Source organism: Larimichthys crocea, chromosome XX (assembly GCF_000972845.2).
Source record: "Larimichthys crocea isolate SSNF chromosome XX, L_crocea_2.0, whole genome shotgun sequence".
Taxonomy (NCBI): domain Eukaryota; kingdom Metazoa; phylum Chordata; class Actinopteri; family Sciaenidae; genus Larimichthys; species Larimichthys crocea.
Genome location: NC_040030.1, coordinates 4,829,886 through 4,846,847, shown reverse-complemented (window position 1 = coordinate 4,846,847; position 16,962 = coordinate 4,829,886). Strand labels below are relative to the sequence as shown.

Here is a 16,962-nt window from a genome sequence, read left to right as displayed (position 1 = left end):
GACTGTTGGAGTATTTCAGCGGTCGTGTAGTTTTAAAACAAACGTAGACGGAGAAGTCGGAGTAAAAATCCCACTAAGTAGCGTTCTGGGAGGAAACATCACAGACTTGATGATCACTCTGCTGCAGCGGTGAAAACACAGTGTTTTAGAAGGTCTTTGGTTTTAATGTCACACTGGAGGCAGCCTTCACCACCACAAAGCCCGCTTCCCTTCCTTCCTGCGGGAGACTTCAGATGTGGATCCGACGCTGTGGCCTTTATGAACACAGCACGTCGTCTGGCATAAAATCTGCACTGATTGTTAATCCTCAATCCCCCGTTCGAGTTTCAAATTCACAGTGTGCTCCTTGAAGCGAGGGAGGCTAATTTAAAAAAAAACCCGTCCGACCGGTGGAACGACAACAAACCGAAACGTTCCTCTTCCCTCAGGTGCTTTCCGAACAAACAAATAGCGATCTTTCTAGTAATTAGCCCTGAGTCACTCTGTGGGCACAGACAGGCTCTAACTATCTGCAGCCTGTGTGAAGCAAGAAGACACATTTCACACCAGGAGATGTGTCATCATCAGCACAACAACAGGGGCAGCAGTAGCTCTGTCCATAGAGAGTTGGCTTGGGAACCGGAGGCCGGTTCAAGTCTAGCATGGACCCAAAATATGGAAGGTGGACTGGTAGGTGCCAGTTCACCTCCTAGGCACTGCCGAGGTGCCCTTCAGCAAGGCACCGAACCCCCCAACAGGGTGGTTCTGGCTGCCCATCACTCTACCATCTCTCTCCCCACATTTGCATGTCTATGTCTATGAGCCGCAGCAAAAAACAGGACTGAGCAAAGCTTGAAAGTCCCGTGACAACGGTTCTGCTTTAGTGCCAAAATACAACGGCAGGAAAATAAGTTGCACTTTTATTGGTGTGTTACATTATTCGGTACTTTAACTGTAGCAAACTGTAACAGAGCTGGTACAAAAAAGTGTTTAAATGCAACAAAACCTCTGAGAAACTGTTCAGTATGAATTTAAAGGAATAGTTCAACATGTTGGGAACTCTACATCACATATTCATCCAGTCAAACTGCTGTAAGCTCAGAATATGCTCGTTTTATTTATCTTGGAATCACACATCAACCCTCCCTCACCGACTGGGTGGTACTGGAAGCGACGCACTTCCACCGAAGCGGCTCTTGAACACGGTGCTATTTCCAGTCCGAACACCCGCGAAGATCTATTTAGAAACGGCGACGTCTTGGGCGGAGAGAGTGACGTGCACTGCGGGGAGACATTAGCAGCCATTAGCTGTCACCCACCCTCTGTGATTGCGGGTATCGTTCGCTTACGAGAATCCGGGACTTGGAAAGCGTGGCTGAGTTAATAACACTGTTCAGAGGTGTCTCGGATGTTCAGACGACGCTTCCCAAAAGAAGCCCACTGTGGCTAACTATAGAAAGAGTGTGTTTGCTTTGAGCAGCCTCCAGGTGTGTGGTTGTAAACCAGGTTGTAGCTGGATAAAGAACCTGCACGCTCAGCCGACTTTTAATAGACACTGCAGACCTTTGTTGTGTGCTCTGTGGCTAAGCTAAGAGTCCAGCAGATGGAGGCCAGATGAGGCTTTGAAGGGGAGATAATTATCCTGCACCGCACCCAGACACCGTGCCCAGCAGGCCACCCAATCACATCAGTCTTCCTCTGACAGATGAGATGAAGGAGGTGTGTGTTTGTGTGTTTGTGTGTGTGAAGGACAGGTGAACAGATTGGACCCATGCTTGCACCATCATGCTGCTCTAAAGTGCGAGTTCAGAGGTCACGAAGGCTGGCGATCGTCACAGATTGACACTTTTTTTTGAAAGAATAACAACAAACGGAGCCGATAAAAAGGTAATTTTGGGTAATTTTTTAAAGATAGATAGATAGATAGATAGATAGATAGATAGATAGATAGATCTTTTATCTTAAAACGTTTGGTTGTATTTTCAAGGTAGACGAGCTGATTTCCCACTTTTTCGGGGCTGATCTTCCGTGTTTAATTCAAACAACAATGAAAGGAGAAGAAATGCATGACTGCTACCTGAAACAGGTTGTAACGCCAATTTTAATTTATGCAAGAAAAGCTTTAACACAAAAGATTATTTTTGTTATCTATCATTGAAGGTGCTTTATCACTGATTTCTTGTTGTACAGATAAAACTATGTGAGGGTGACACACGGAAGTCTTTATCCTCCTTTAACTAACCAATAAAACTTTGATAAGCTTTGTGTGTGTCTCTTCAACTGTTATCACTCCTCCTCTGCAGGGAACAAGCTGGGGGTCCTTGTGCTCACAGTGTATTATTAGCCGTCAGGACGACTGCGCGCTGCTTCTATTCACAGATAATATCATCTGTCACGTCGAGCCTGAAGGGACGGGCGTATGTTTGGATTGGACGGAGCGGAAGATCGCAGTATGAAAGGTTTTATTTATTTATGGGTCTGAAGCCAACAGAGGAAGTGCCAAAACCTGCAGTTCCTCAAACGTCCACTTGAGGCTGGCTCCAGAAGCGAGTCAGTCTCCATAAGTCCCCATGTTCAAATGTCCTAGGTGGGTGTCGTTACAGATTCCGATTCCGATTCTGATGTCGAATAAAACCTCCTAAATCCAGTAATAAATTCATGTCCTAAAGGGCCCCTGAGGGACCCTGGACCTTACTTTGAGAACCCCTTTAAGCAGCACATAACCTGCAGTGGAGCTCCTTTAAACGACGACAACATGAAGTGACTCCGAGCAGCACAAAGATGAGCCCAAATGTTTTATCTGCCTTGAATTCAGACCATCCGGAGTAAGTCATCCATCCTCGTTAAGAGACTCGTTAGAGGAAGCTGACCCCACCCTGCCCCGGGGCTGGGTCGGGCTGACAGCTGTGTCTGTGTGTGTGTGTGTGTGTGTGTGTGTGTTGTCGGGGGTAATTAAAGTAATTAGCTCAGGATATCAACATCGTCAACCATCTCCAGGCGTGCAAGAGTGAGTCTGTCAAAGGTTGAGATAAATAATGAAACGCCTTTTCTCCCAGAGCGCCGTCTGCTTACGAAGCACGTTTAGGTCGCATTAAGACAACAACAAGTTCGTTAAGCTGTTGTGTTTTCTCTCTTTGGTTATTTTAAAGGTCACACTGAAGCTGTTCATGAGGAGATTAGGCAGGCGGAGACGTTATAACACTTTTTAGGGACTCTTTTACTCGTTATGTTTGATTTTATGCAGACGATGTTTGATTTTATCTGCAGGTTTGGCAAAAAAACGACACAAAGTCGTTGTTTTTTTAAATATTTGCCCCTTTTTTTGCCGTTTCTTTGACTGAACAGTCTATTCAAAAGCACCAAGCGTCTTTGCGGACACACACACTTCGAAAGAGAGCGACAGCGAGTGTATAAACCACCACCGAGAGCTTGCTGGTGGGCTTTTCCCCGCTGTTACACGACTCGGCTCATCAATCACGCTTTCCTCCATTTTCATGACTTGCAATCAATCAGATCAACCGCCGCAACCTAACCTCCCCTGACACACACACACACACACACCTGTTTGTGTATGTGTACGTCTGGCGTGAGTGTGCAAAGGAAACGGCAGTAATCGGGTTAAAACCTCTCAGCGCTCCCCTCCGGCAGCGCCAGCTTAATCCAATCGCCTTCCAGTGAACGCCTCACATGAGCTGGGTTGCCCTGGTAACCCAGTCCCAAGCCCTCTGGTATACAAGATCTACAGGCTCACGGCACAGAGTGAGTTAAACGCCGCTTGGCAGGAGGAGGAAACGCTGGCTCCGGTTCAGTCCTTATCTGTGAAGTGAGCTAAACGGCGGAGACGATCTGAGAGGGTGGGGGCTGTGAAATATCAAAGAGCAAAGTAAATTCCTGTTTCACACGTGTTGAGCTTAACGGACGGCATTTAATTAATAAAACATTCAGTAAAATATCTTGGATTTGGTATGTTTGACTTGTTTGACTGTTTGAGTATCATATTCACGTTATAAATGGCTGTCAAAGAGTTTCCTAAAGCACCGACAGTAATTCCAATGATTCCACAGCAGACGTAACACAAGACAAAACAAAAAAGATAAGATCGTCCCGCTCGACTCTAAAGCAACAGGCAGTGAAAGCACCATGGATATTTGCTTATTTAGATTCTTTAGTGATCCTCGTCTATAAATGGTTTCTCGATTGATTTTTACATTTATCACGAAGGTTTATATCGCAGGGCTTCGACAATAAAGATTTCCTCGATTGCCCCGGGGCAAGTAGAACGCCACGTCAGGCTAGTAAATCTCTGGAAAATGTTTTTCCCCCAGAGCTGATGATGGAGAAAGTAACCATTTAAAGTATTCTGGAAACAGTCGGCTTGGCTTGGAGGGTGGCCGGTTCAAGTCTAGCATGGACCAAAGTATGGAAGGTGGACTCCTGGGCACTGTCAAGATACCCTTGAGCAAGGTACCGAACCCCTAACTGCTCCCAGGGCACTGCTACATGTGGTTGTATTTCTGCTCTGTATGCCAAGGACGTGAGGGATCAGTAACGTATCTATTCTTTTAAACTGAAGATTTCTGACCTAACAGACCAACCGTGTTTGTTTTGAGCAAGTGAAAAGTTGAATAAAATACGTCAGTGTGCAGTTTCACATGCTGGTTTCATGTCTGAAAAACCCCCTGAAGTCACTTTTACTGAAACGTCATGATGTCAGCAAGGTTGGATTTAACTTTTAGGTAAGTTCTGATCCGGTACGTTTGATTAGTATCTTATTACACCAATCAGGTATTGGTCACCATGTGGTGGATCCACAAACAAACAATGTTTTCACTATAAAAGGTCACAATCCATGACTTCTTCTGAAGAGAGAAACGTAAGGTTTTAAATCAGGGTAAAGAGAGGAACTGGAAACGATATCGGAAGAGAACGGGCTGGATTTATGCATGTTTGGTAACAACAGCAGCACAAAGACGAATCTAAACACGCTCATCACTAAGTCATCTTTTATTTTCCACAAAGAAAATGCACGCTCATCACTAAGTCATCTTTTATTTTCCACAAAGAAAATGCCACAAACGAGCCAAAATGTAGTCTTCGAGCAGATTGTTCTCACATCAGATGAGTTGAAAAAAAACAAAACATTTTATCTCCGCTCGCCTCCCGAGCTTATGTTCATTAATTAAAGCTTCAACGGGGAAAATAAGATTTAAAAATTCATATTTAATGCAGCCTGCGAGAGAACAGACGACTCTTTTGTGTCGTGACGTGAGCGGCGTGGATCGTTCTGCTCGTCTGAATGAATAAAAAACAACTAAACGGGCGTGCAAAGCCAAAAATATCAATGTTTGATGTTTAAGAAAAGACTTCGTATCGACCCACGGGAGAACATTTTATGAAGATAGCTCTCTAAGTCAGCTAAAGCTTGAAATTACTGTTGGTGTTATTGTTTATCTTGCAGAAATAAGTTTAGGAATTGGGATTAAAACTCTTGCGTGTACACGTATGAGGACATATTTAATACTCCAGATGTACATCCACATCAGCCATCAGTGCCATGTTCGGCAGGACACAGGACACACCCCTTGTTCTGCTGCAGTGTGTGTGCAACGTCACACACATGTATGAACGTACGAGACATTAACTGAATATACTGCAGTCTGGCCTCGGCTGGATGACTCACACTGAGCCGACATGTGAGGGCCGTGCCATTACAGTCACGCTGACATACAGCCGTGCAACGAGCACACACACAGATATATATGTGTGTGTGTGTGTGCTGTAGATGGAGCTGATGGAGTGCACATCCTGCTACATTTGCCCTCCCATCATGCTTTGCGGTGTGATTGATGAGTGATGAGGTGGCGAGGGTTGCAGCACTCGCTGCGCCGTGCCATATGTTCCTGCCATCGGGTGGGGAAGAAGGTTGAAGGTGCAAAGATCTGACGTAGTCATGCATGCTTAAACACTTATGATACTTCATGCACTAGACTAACTCGTGTCCAAACACGACTGGTGGGAAATCTTCTCAACCCTCACATGGGTGAGCTCTCTGCTGGGGAAAAGGTCCACCATGACCACCACGAAACTCTCAGAAAATAACTTTTCTAACGCTGATTCATCTGTGCGCCCTCATTCACTCTCTATGTTGCTTAACCACTGCTCTCTTTTAAAATATCAGACACAAACTATTTTGCAGCATAAACAGACTTAAAGAGATAGGTAAACGAAATAAGCCAAGTCAGAACACAACAGGAACACATTAAGGACAGGATCGTGGTCGGTTTCAGTAACATTTCAGGCGAACTGTGTCAACTGGTTGCGTTTCTCCAAAAGTTGACTCTAGCTCAACAAACCCTGTGGACAACACCAACGCAGCCAAAACATTGTAACCCCGTTCAAATGAATGGAAAAAAAATCAAAGTTTTGGCGGCAGCACTCCATTTGCAACAAAAAACTCTCTGGATTAGGGTTAAAGTTACAGTTACCTCCAACACCAGAAAGCAATCCAGCATTTGAAAAGTCAAACACCACCGTTCATTTCAACAGTTACATGTTGAAGTCACTGAAAAAATAAAGTGTCTTAAGCTGCAGTTCCTCTAATGAAACCAAACCAACCCCAAACAGCCGTTGAGTTCAGATTCTTCCCTCACATTAACATAATGTCAATGCCATGTAAATGTGCCAATTTTAATGTGTCAGGTTCAAATGCAAATACAAACGTTGTGAAACAAACATGTTGGGGTTTGTTCTCCACCCAGAATCCATCTTCTTTGCACAAATATCGATCTTCATGGTTCCACAAACCCAACAAAAACCTCAGAAACCTCCAGGCGGCATTGCATGTCTCATATAAAGACAACTAAATCACACCTTTTCCTGCAGCCACAGCTCATATAAAACAGATCAGGAACTTACTCATGGTGGGAGTCCAGGGGTGGGGGGCAGGTCGAGGCCCAGGTAGGGCGGGGCTTTGGACAGGTGAGGTTATTCTCCACTGGGTCTTTCCTCGAGGCACTCATGACCTGAAACCAAACAAAAGAAAAATGTTGACATCCATTCTGAAAATCGACGTTTGGAGTTTTTGGAACGACTTCAGAGATTGAATCACTGTTGGACGACTACCAAGAATTTACCAAACAAAGAAAAAAGACCAAATATTCGGTGACTCCGGCTTCGAAAATTTGCTGCTTTTTGCTCTTTTATCAATGTAAACTGAAAAGTTTTGGATTTCAGGGTGTTGACCGAACAACATAAGACATCTGAAGTCATAATCTTGGCCTGTATTTCAGTGATTTTGGTGAAACTGGATCATATTTTGATGGAGGAAGCTAAAGTAAATGTGGGACTGACTTTTAGTGGTTGGTGAGAGCTTGGTGAAATAAAAGGCTGAAAGACAGACGCCGAGCTGGGCTGACTGCTGTTGGACTAGTCAGTAATAGAACAAATACTCGAGTACAGCTGAACATATTTACCACAGTGGGATTACACCCTGAAACTGGAGGCAACAAATCACAAAATATATACAAATTTCTCAGGAAATCAGGAGCGAAGTTCGGCTTTATTTCTGCACAGATGTATTCAGACGTCACTGAAATGAACAACAACACACAGCTGATTGAGGATGTTGGATAGAGGTGTGTGTGTGTGTGTGTGTGTGTGTGTGTGTGTGCATGTGCGTAAATGAGCATTCAAATCAGCCCGGTCATTGGACTAAATAACCGTAATCTGATGATAGTATGCGGTAATAACGGGTAATTTGATCACTCTGCAGATGGAAGGAGGAGTTGGCGGAGGGATGGGTGGTGGTGGGGGAAATGATGCAGGTGATGTAGAAATTAAGCCAACCCCCTCCTCCTCCTCCTCCTCCTCCACTCTCTGCACCCTCCTTTATGTTGCCATGAGCACGACAACTGCAGATGCTGTCAGGATCCGATATCCTGGAGAAAAGCAGCACGGGTCAGCAGAATGCTTCGGCGGCGAGAGGGAATGACAAATAAGCAGCAGAGCGAGAGATCTGTGGCGAGATTCATTCACACTGAAGGTGGAGGGAGAGCTGATACCGCCTTATGGGTGTAGTTATCTCCATCATTATCGCCAACACCGAGTTTACAGTCGATGTTTGTGCAGTTTGAAAACTATTTAGCAGAGTTAGAGTTCGATTGTGGGCGCAGACGTCTCATGTTTAACACATCGGTACAGTCGTAAACAGAGACGAGCGTCCAGGGTTGCTACTGATCATCGATGTGTCTCTTTATCATCTATCAGAATAATGTGTTTATTATTTACTCTGAAAAAGACAAAGTCGATCACTTATTTCACAAACTGACGTCTTCAAATTACTCGTTTAGTCCCAACCGACTGTCCAAAAATTCGATTTACAATCAAACAGATCCCGTACAGAGAAATGCTGAGAGTGAGCAGAAAGTGTTCAGGCTACAAATGTTTCTCTATAAATTAAAAAAGCAACAATTAAACGTTACAGTTAATGAAACAAAACCATCCTCAGATATAGAGACGAGCTAATCCTCATCAGGATTGTTAGGACGGAGCAGTGGAAGCAAAAATAGAAGCAACCAACCCAACAACTGTCATCAGATTCTCATTTTTGTGGTTTGGTTTTAATTGAGTAAAGACGGCATCGTGTTTGGTTTCATCATGTGTTTTCACAGAGTCCATCCATGGAACAAACAAAACCCTATTAGCTCTGAGGCCGTGACCTGGGATTAGACCCGCCATATGTCCACCTCCGCCCCGAGCCGGGACTCCGGCCAGTTACCAAGCCTGAAACTAACAGAGCTGCTCTGCACACACACACATTTTTCTATGAGGTTAAACTTTTATCAAACATGTTGTGAGAAAATTTGCTCCTTTGCATTGAATATTTGCAGGTTTGAAGATGGTTTTTTGACAATTCAGTGATTAAATGAATGAAAAAAATAACGTCAATTAAAGCACTTTCAAGGTACGTAAACCCACAAAATCTAGGCTTTTATCACAACTAAACTTTCTTTATACCCACAACAATCAGTGTATACCGTCACTTTGTTTTATTTTTTGTTAGTAAGTATGCTTACATTACAAAATATCCACATATTGAAGTATCTGAGTTTTAAGGAGATTCATATGTGCATTCTGGGAGCAGACGGTCACTTCGTCAATTCCTCTACAAGTCTTTGTTGCATGAGACGTATGAGAAATATGAGAAGACTTTTGGTTTGTGTGAATGAAACATTAAATTAAAAACGAAGTAGTTCAAATTCAAGCGTCCGTCCAGCCTTTCCCAAACCTTGAAACGGTTCAAATCAAGACGTTTAAAGTTTAGGACTTTGTTTGAACCCTGTTCATGAAGTTAAAACCTTCATACGACAGTGTCCATGTGAACATGGAGGACCAGCAGTTATTGTCAGAATAAAACGTAGAGAACATCATCATCACTGGCAGCTCCATATCTGTCAAACCACACCGCTACTCGAGCAAACAAGACCTCTTCTGTTCTGTGTTGTGACCTCGGCAGGCTGGCAGCTGTGAGGGACGTGTAACCGCCGTTATGTTGTGTTAAAGAGTCACCATGTAACCTCAGACTGGTCAGAGTCTCTCTGAGGTGCTTTAACTACCCACTGCCACACCAGGAAACAGGCAGCTGGTAGCACTCTCATCCAGAATCCTCTGTATCGGCCTTCATAAACGCGTACCGGCCAAACGGCGGTGTGTGTTTGTTGGCCGTGAGGTGAAGTCAAATGTTGATGCAGGGGGGGGGGAAGTCTTGAGCCAAAGCGGCTCTATTTCTCTCTAACAAACAGAAACACAGACAGGCCAGAGGGCGGCTCAGCATCTGCTGGTGTTGTTGCTGCTGCTGCTGCTGCTGCTGCTCTGAAGCCGGGCATTAAAAGAGAGAGCAGTGCGCTGAGCCAGCGGGGATCAGCAGCCAATAAAGACAGGAGGCAGCAGCAGCATATCGGTGCCAAGGCCTGGACGGGAGTGAGGGAATGTGGAAGCCCTGTGTGTGTGTGTGTGTTGGTAGACTACATCTGGTATGTGGGTGGGCTGCCTGCCTTGAGAAGTCAGCCGAATTCTGCTGCACTGTGCTGAAATCCTTCTGCAGGATCCTGCAGAGCAACATGTGAGACGTTAACAGCTTTTTTTAAAGGGATAAATCAACATTTTTACAATTACAATCATTCGTTTTCTTGCTGAAACTACAACTACTTCTTGGTTCCCAGAAAGCCAGTAGCCCAGAAAGGACAAACAACGGCCGTAGATAACGCCTTCGCTGCCACCGTAGTTTTTCCATCATGCTATGAATGAGAGGGTGAGGCAAGAGGGTTGCAATCTGCAACTACAAGGCTCAAAATCTTTGCATCTGGCCTCTGCCATCTTTGTAGTCCTGCCTCTTCTGCCTCCCTAAATATCGGCGAAGACGTGGATCATCAGTAGACCTGAGGCGGGCTGATTGGCACCATGGCGCAGTGTTGCAAAATTCTAGGAATTTTCAAAATTGGAAACTTTTAATGGGAATTTATGGTAATAAACAGGAATAAACCTGAAATTTACTAAATTTAAATGCTGGCCCTTTAACAGGGAACTTAAATATAGTTGTTGCTCCTCAATCACATGCACATAGCACCAGAGGCCACGCCCCCTACCTGCACAATTTCCAGTTAATTCCCATTAATTTCCGTAATCCCCATGGAGTTTCTGATTTGGAATATTCCCAAAATTCCCAATCTTAACATCCCATGGAAAGTTTCCACCCACTTTGCAACCCTAATCAAAAGCATCCACGCTCTTAATTCTGCATAACTTTAAGCCTTAATATAATTTGAACAGGTGAGTTTTAGTTTAAGATAAATCTCAGGTGTAACTGGTCTAATCTCTAAAACAGATTGCCGCACATAAATGCAGATACATATAAAGGTTCCGAGATAGCATTTCAGCCACGTCTTTTGTTCTCCTGTTTACCTGCGCTCAAACGTGATTGGTCAATACAACTTAAACTCCAAACAGAAACCAGGATCTCGTCCCTTTTGGCATGCGTAGTCTGCGTTCAAATGCAGATATCTGAAGACACAGATGAAGGAAACTAAAGCAAGTAATGAGCCTCAAAATGTCAAAGCTTTTTCAAAAGACTGCAGGTGTGATCCCACCTCCAGTGTTTAAAAAAGGCAGACAGCCAGACAGAGACCCGGTAACGTCTCTGTTGCTACGTTACAAACATCCAGTCAGACAAAAACCTGCTTTAGAGTTTGGGAGGCCACCTGACGCTGCGCAGCCTGGCAAATAAACTGCTATTACAACCACACACACACACACACTTACACACTTTGTCTCTCTCTCCTTCACACACTGATTCATTCAATTGTTTCTGGAGAGGCTCTGCAGACACTGTAATGCAGATAGAAAAGGGAACAGAAAAGGAGGATGAACTAATTTGTGGTTGTTGACCCTGACGGCAGCGGCGGGGGTTTTTCCATTTCCTCTCTGTCACTGAGCCACAAATCCAACAGCAGCATCCGACTCGTCGCCGGGGGACCTCAGACATTTTATGTTCTTTTTTTACCCAATTTGGTCATGATGACTCGATTAATATATTAATAAAAGGGAAGTCTTATACTTTCTGTAGGCCAGACGCAAGAAGGCAGATTCAGTTATGGGATATTTCCTGTGGCTTCTAGCTAAAATTAAAGTTCAGGAGATATAATCCAGTGCGTAGAAATACTTGAACCAATTCTATTGACGCGTTTGGCTGAAACATTTAGAGGATTCATCGATTTGTCATACTTTTTGCCAAAACATTTGCTGGTTCCTGCTTGTCAGTTGTGAACATTTGCTGTTCTCTCTCTTTAATAGTCGTTTTAATCCTGAGTTACAGACTCAAACTAAGACAAACAAAACTCAGTGGGTAAATGCGTAGGTGGTTAACTATTATCAGCAGGGTGCAAATGTGCCGTCGCATTCTCTCCGCCTCTAAAATGCCACACTGTGCAGCGACTATGTATGAAAGTCAGCGTGGGGGGGTGGTGTGTAAAAAGGTCAGGCATTGACAGTGGTGTACCGGCAGAAGCGTAGCATGACGACTAATCAGACCTTTAACTTCGGAGGTGAACTTTAGTCCAAGACACCGAGGCCCGACCTGCTCCTGTAGATGATGCTTTTTACAGTTAAGGGTCAAGTCGTGTTAAAGGAGGAACAAACTTTCTGTGGTGTGATTCTTTGAAACAATCCTAAAGCGATGCTAGAACAGGATGTTACCGATCAGTACCTCAAACTTTGTCAGATCTCAGCTGAACAAGATGTACAGCAGGAGGTCAGCGCAGGCCTAAAGGAAATCAATATTTTACCCTAACTCTCCAATGCCAAACTGACAGTTTTTAAACCAGCGTTTGCTTCAGCTACATCTACTGAAACAATAAAACTTTTGACACAATCGAAAATGTACTTTCTGTACTACGAGTGTTGTAGAAATGTCTTTAAATCCAAGTTAACAGAGAAGAAACACAAACAGATCTACAAACGAGTCCAGTTGCTTCTGACTTGAGCTTTTATGAAGAAAGATGACCTGGATGACTGAGAACCTTCACAGACTTCAAGCTCAGCAACACATTAAGACAGAAACTAGTACACGTCAAAGACTACACAATGTTTAAACCAAACAGATCAGGACTAGATTCTGCTGTTTTCCTACATCTTGGGACAAGGGACAAGATATTTAAAGAGTGAAGGTGTAAAAGTGTAAACTGTCTCTAAGACACCACCTATCCTCCACCTAATATTGGTCTTTGAAGGTTCTCAGTCGTCCAGGTCATCTTTTCTTCAAGAAGGGTTCAATCTGGGGCAACTGGACTTGGTTGCAGATCTGTGAGGATGTTTCACCTCTCATCAATAAAAGGCTTCTTCAGTTCTGACTGACTTGGTGGGGAGATCCGAGTGTTTAGCCGAGGCGGGATCATAGACCCGGCCATAGTTTCGATCGATCCTTCCATCCTGCTTCGGTAAATACTCGGATCTCCCCACCAAGAAGCCTTCTTGGATGAGAGATGAAACGTCTTCACAGATCTACAAGCAAGTTGCACCAGATTGAACTCTTCTTGAAGAAAGACGACCTGGACAACCAAGAACCTTCACAAACTCCAAAGATTAGAGGAGTTATACTTCGATGTTCAACATAAAGTTTGTAGAGAGGTCCACGTGCATCAGATCACTTTTGTTTATCAAGAAATATTAAAAGTTTTTTAAAGACTATCAAGCTTTTTGTTGAACTCTAGTGTCTGTGTTTTCTATTTATATCATTTCTTTCTAAGTAATACTCGTGGTCGTGCGACAGGACTTGCCTTTTCCAGGAAAGCTGCTCCTCCTTAGCTTTCTATCTCTATTTTACATCAGAGCTGGGAAAAGGGCCGATCCCAGAACAGCGACTCAGCACAGCAGAGCAGCAGTGACACAATGGCTCCAAATAAAAGCTGATAAAGCGAATAGTCTGACCCTGACACATCCTGACATGCTGCTCATTTCATCGCAGCCTGAAACTGACCAAAGGTGCAGCTCTGTGGAGGAAGGAACCACCCCGATGTCAGTCAGACTTTTTTTATGAGGACTGTGGGAGGAAAAAAAATACTTTTCTGATGAAAACAATAGATTGTTTCTCAGTTTGTGGTTGTTTTGTTTGACAGTGGGAGTCAAACGTTACCCTCCACTTGATTTATTTAACACCACAGTCCTGCAGGTGCAGGACACATTGTTGTTTTGGCATCTTAAAACCACCTTACAGTCACCGTGCTACACACTACTACACACACCTTGTGTTTTTTCAAAGTGTAAAGCCCAGGACTGCGATAAGCCGCATTATCCTGAAGCGGGATAGGAAGGATTGAAAGACACACACCATTGTAAAGTCTGCAACATTATATCATATGTTTGTCTAGCGCAGTTTTCAAAATAAAAGCACCATTTTTCTTTAGATGGACTTCTACTCCTGCTAAGAACTGATACAGACTTCTATGTATTTAACAGAGAAGTCAATTTATGAAACAGGTGTGAATACATCTATTCAGATATACTGAATACTATAATCAAGCCTTAAGGCACACTTATAATGCATGCAAACTTTATGATGTTTATGTATAATGTTTTTTAAACTTGTTTTTACAGTCTACTTTCTATTTTTAATTTTTTTCCCCTTTAAGTACCCTTATATAATAACAACATTCTTATTTTATTTTTTATTCTATAGCGTCGATACAAACTGACACGTTTCACGTTTTTATTTTGAAAACCGTTCGCCTTACATCCGGTTTAACCGTCGTTCTGTTTCACTTCACGCACCTTGCTACAAAAGGTAACTCTCTCGCGGGCCACAAACTAACGCACGACGCTCAACTTTATCAAAAACACATCAGTAACAAACACCGCACAGATGCGTTCCCGCTTCATTCCCGCATATTTTTTTAAAAAACAAACTGAGCTCGCGAGTGAATTTAAACGCAGTAGCAGCTCGCGAGCTCATCAAAGTGAGTGACAGGCCGCCACAGCCAATCAGGAGCCTCGGAGCTCGCGGTTACAGCTGAATGGGAGGCTGTGATTGGTCGTCGCCCTGGTCGCGTTGTAAAGTTTTAAACAACGACCGGAACTAGAGCGGCTTTGACATTCAAAATAAAAGTCTGTAGTTACAAAAATCGCCAATTGTGGACAAAAAAATATGCTTTTTTTGGTATTATCTCATTTTTACAGCCATTCCTTTTATCTCTTTTAACTTTACACGCATATTTTTTTTAAATGTAAGACACTTCTTCGAATTAATAACACTTATGCTGCCAGTACTAGTAATTTAAACGTATGAGTTATGAACAGAACATATATTTGGAGGGGTTAATCGTTTAAAAATCGAAAATAACCGCCGTTACTAACTTGTAAATACGCCTTTTATTTTGTAAGCCGATACCGGAAGCCGCCTTGTCCTCCTATGCTAGCTCAACACTGGCTAGGTAGGCCTCGGTGAATACAAATAAGCTCAAAGTTTAAAATAATAAAACACGATATTTCATCTGCAGCGAGCGGGAAACAACGTTAATAATTCATTAAGTCTAAAAAAAGAGGTTTCACTTTACTTTGAAGGAGCTACCGTTGATGGGGCTATACCACCGTCATTCAAGCCGCTACCGTGTCCGCTGACAGATGCGTTCCACCGGGCAGCTCGACAAGTTCCTCCCCGCTCAACAACCGCCGGAGCTCGGACAAACTCACCTTGCTCGCGGTTCCTCTCGGTTTGTTTGTTTTTCTTCACATCGCTGCCGCCGCCGCTGCTGCTGCTGCTGCTGCTGCAGGTATTTCCCCGGTCAAACTGGAGCGGAGAGCGTCCCCATGGTCCCCCCCACCACCACCGTACCAGGAAGTCCAGAACACACACACACACACACACACACACACACACACACACACTTCTCAAACTCCGAGCAGGATCTCCGCCAGGTAGCAATGCGCCGCCCGCCGGGCTGGTCTGACCTCACCGGGAGGTGGAGGTGGATGCAGCAGCTGCAGCTGCGACACTCCTCACACACTTTGCATTTCAAAATAAAAAAGTTTATCAAATAAGAATAAATATAAAATATCCAAACATCATCATAACAGTTACAGTTTGTTTTTTTCCAATTAAACTCAACTCAACTTTATTTATAAAGCTGACACAAAGAGTTGTACATAAAATAGAACATAAAATAAGACATATAAAACAAAGAACAATATGAAAACAATAATAAACGATAAAACAATGTTAAAATAATAGTAAAGCAAAAACAGAAACAGAGTCTCATGCTGGGTTAAAAGCCAAGAAAATAAAAATGGGTCTTAAGACGTGTTTTAAAAATGGACAGTGAAGGGGCTTGTCGAATGCATAACGGGAGGTCATTCCACAATTTAGGACCAGCAACAGAAAAGACAGAAATTAAACACAGTTCACCCAAAACTGCAAAAGGCAAGTTTATTTGTATAGTGCAGTGGTTCTTAACCTTGTTGGAGGTACCGAACCCCACCGGTTTCATATGCTCATTCACCGAACCCTTCTTTAGTAAAAAATAAAATATGATTTTTTTTTTACTGGTGCACAAAATGAACCGTGCATTAACATCACCTTGTTCAAATAACAAAACCAACACAGTGCATGAACTCACAACAACTTACCTCAGTGTGACTTCTGCTGTTGCCTTTTGAGAGACCAGTTCAGATATGCGTGGCTTCACCTTCTCATGTCATTTTCACAGCAAAGTCTGTTCCTTTTCTTAGTTTTTATGTCCAGCATCCTCAGAAAACGATTGCTCACAAAGATATGTTGTAACAAATGGTATAAAAAATTCCAGGGCGGAGGCTCCACCGAACCCCTGAGACCGACTCACCGAACCCCTAGGGTTCGATCAAACCCAGGTTAAGAACCACTGGTATAGTGCTTCACAGAGGCAAGGAAAAACATTTGACATTAAGACAAGCAATAGCAATAGAAATAAAAAATTAAAAAAGAGAAGAAAATTTTATTAAAAACATCATTTAAAATCATTAAAACAGGAAATTTGAAAAACAATTAAACGAATCACTGGATTATGATTAAAAATTCTTTAAAAGTTTTTAACCTGGATTTAAAAGTACTCAGAGTTGGGGCTGATTTCAGTCTCTTTGTTCCAGTTGTGAACACCTCGTATATCCTGCAAAATGAAGAAAACCTCTTGCACCACATGGCACACACTTCATTCCTATGACAGACGTCTTTACACACTGTTGGACATAATGGAAAACACTCTCATCTTTAGTTTGCTTTGCCATAAAACTAACATAATTCAAACCGGAGAGAGTTCTTCAGATTGTTCACATGCACAGCAGGAATATTTGCACATACACACACGTGCTATTGGAATATTTATTTCAATAATAATAATAATACGTTTTATTTAAAAGCGCTTTTCAAGAACATCAAAACAGTATGAGATAGTACACTGAAAACAC

General features: G+C 43.1%; 1 protein-coding gene across 2 annotated transcripts in view; it reads right to left on the bottom strand.

Moving 5' to 3' along the window:
• Positions 1–15,502, bottom strand: part of usp6nl (USP6 N-terminal like) — a 66,500-nt gene extending 50,998 nt beyond the window's left edge. Inside the window, exons 1-2 of one of the 2 annotated variants that reach the window (XM_027272176.1) lie at positions 15,217–15,502; positions 6,895–7,001 (exon numbers count right to left, since the gene is read on the bottom strand). In XM_027272176.1, coding sequence (XP_027127977.1) covers positions 6,895–6,898 — 4 coding nt within the window. In that variant the 5' untranslated portion in view covers positions 6,899–7,001; positions 15,217–15,502. Of the gene's footprint in view, positions 1–6,894; positions 7,002–15,080 lie in introns of both variants that reach the window. The other variant, XM_027272177.1, reaches the window with a different exon arrangement.
• Positions 15,503–16,962: the final 1,460 nt, after the last annotated feature.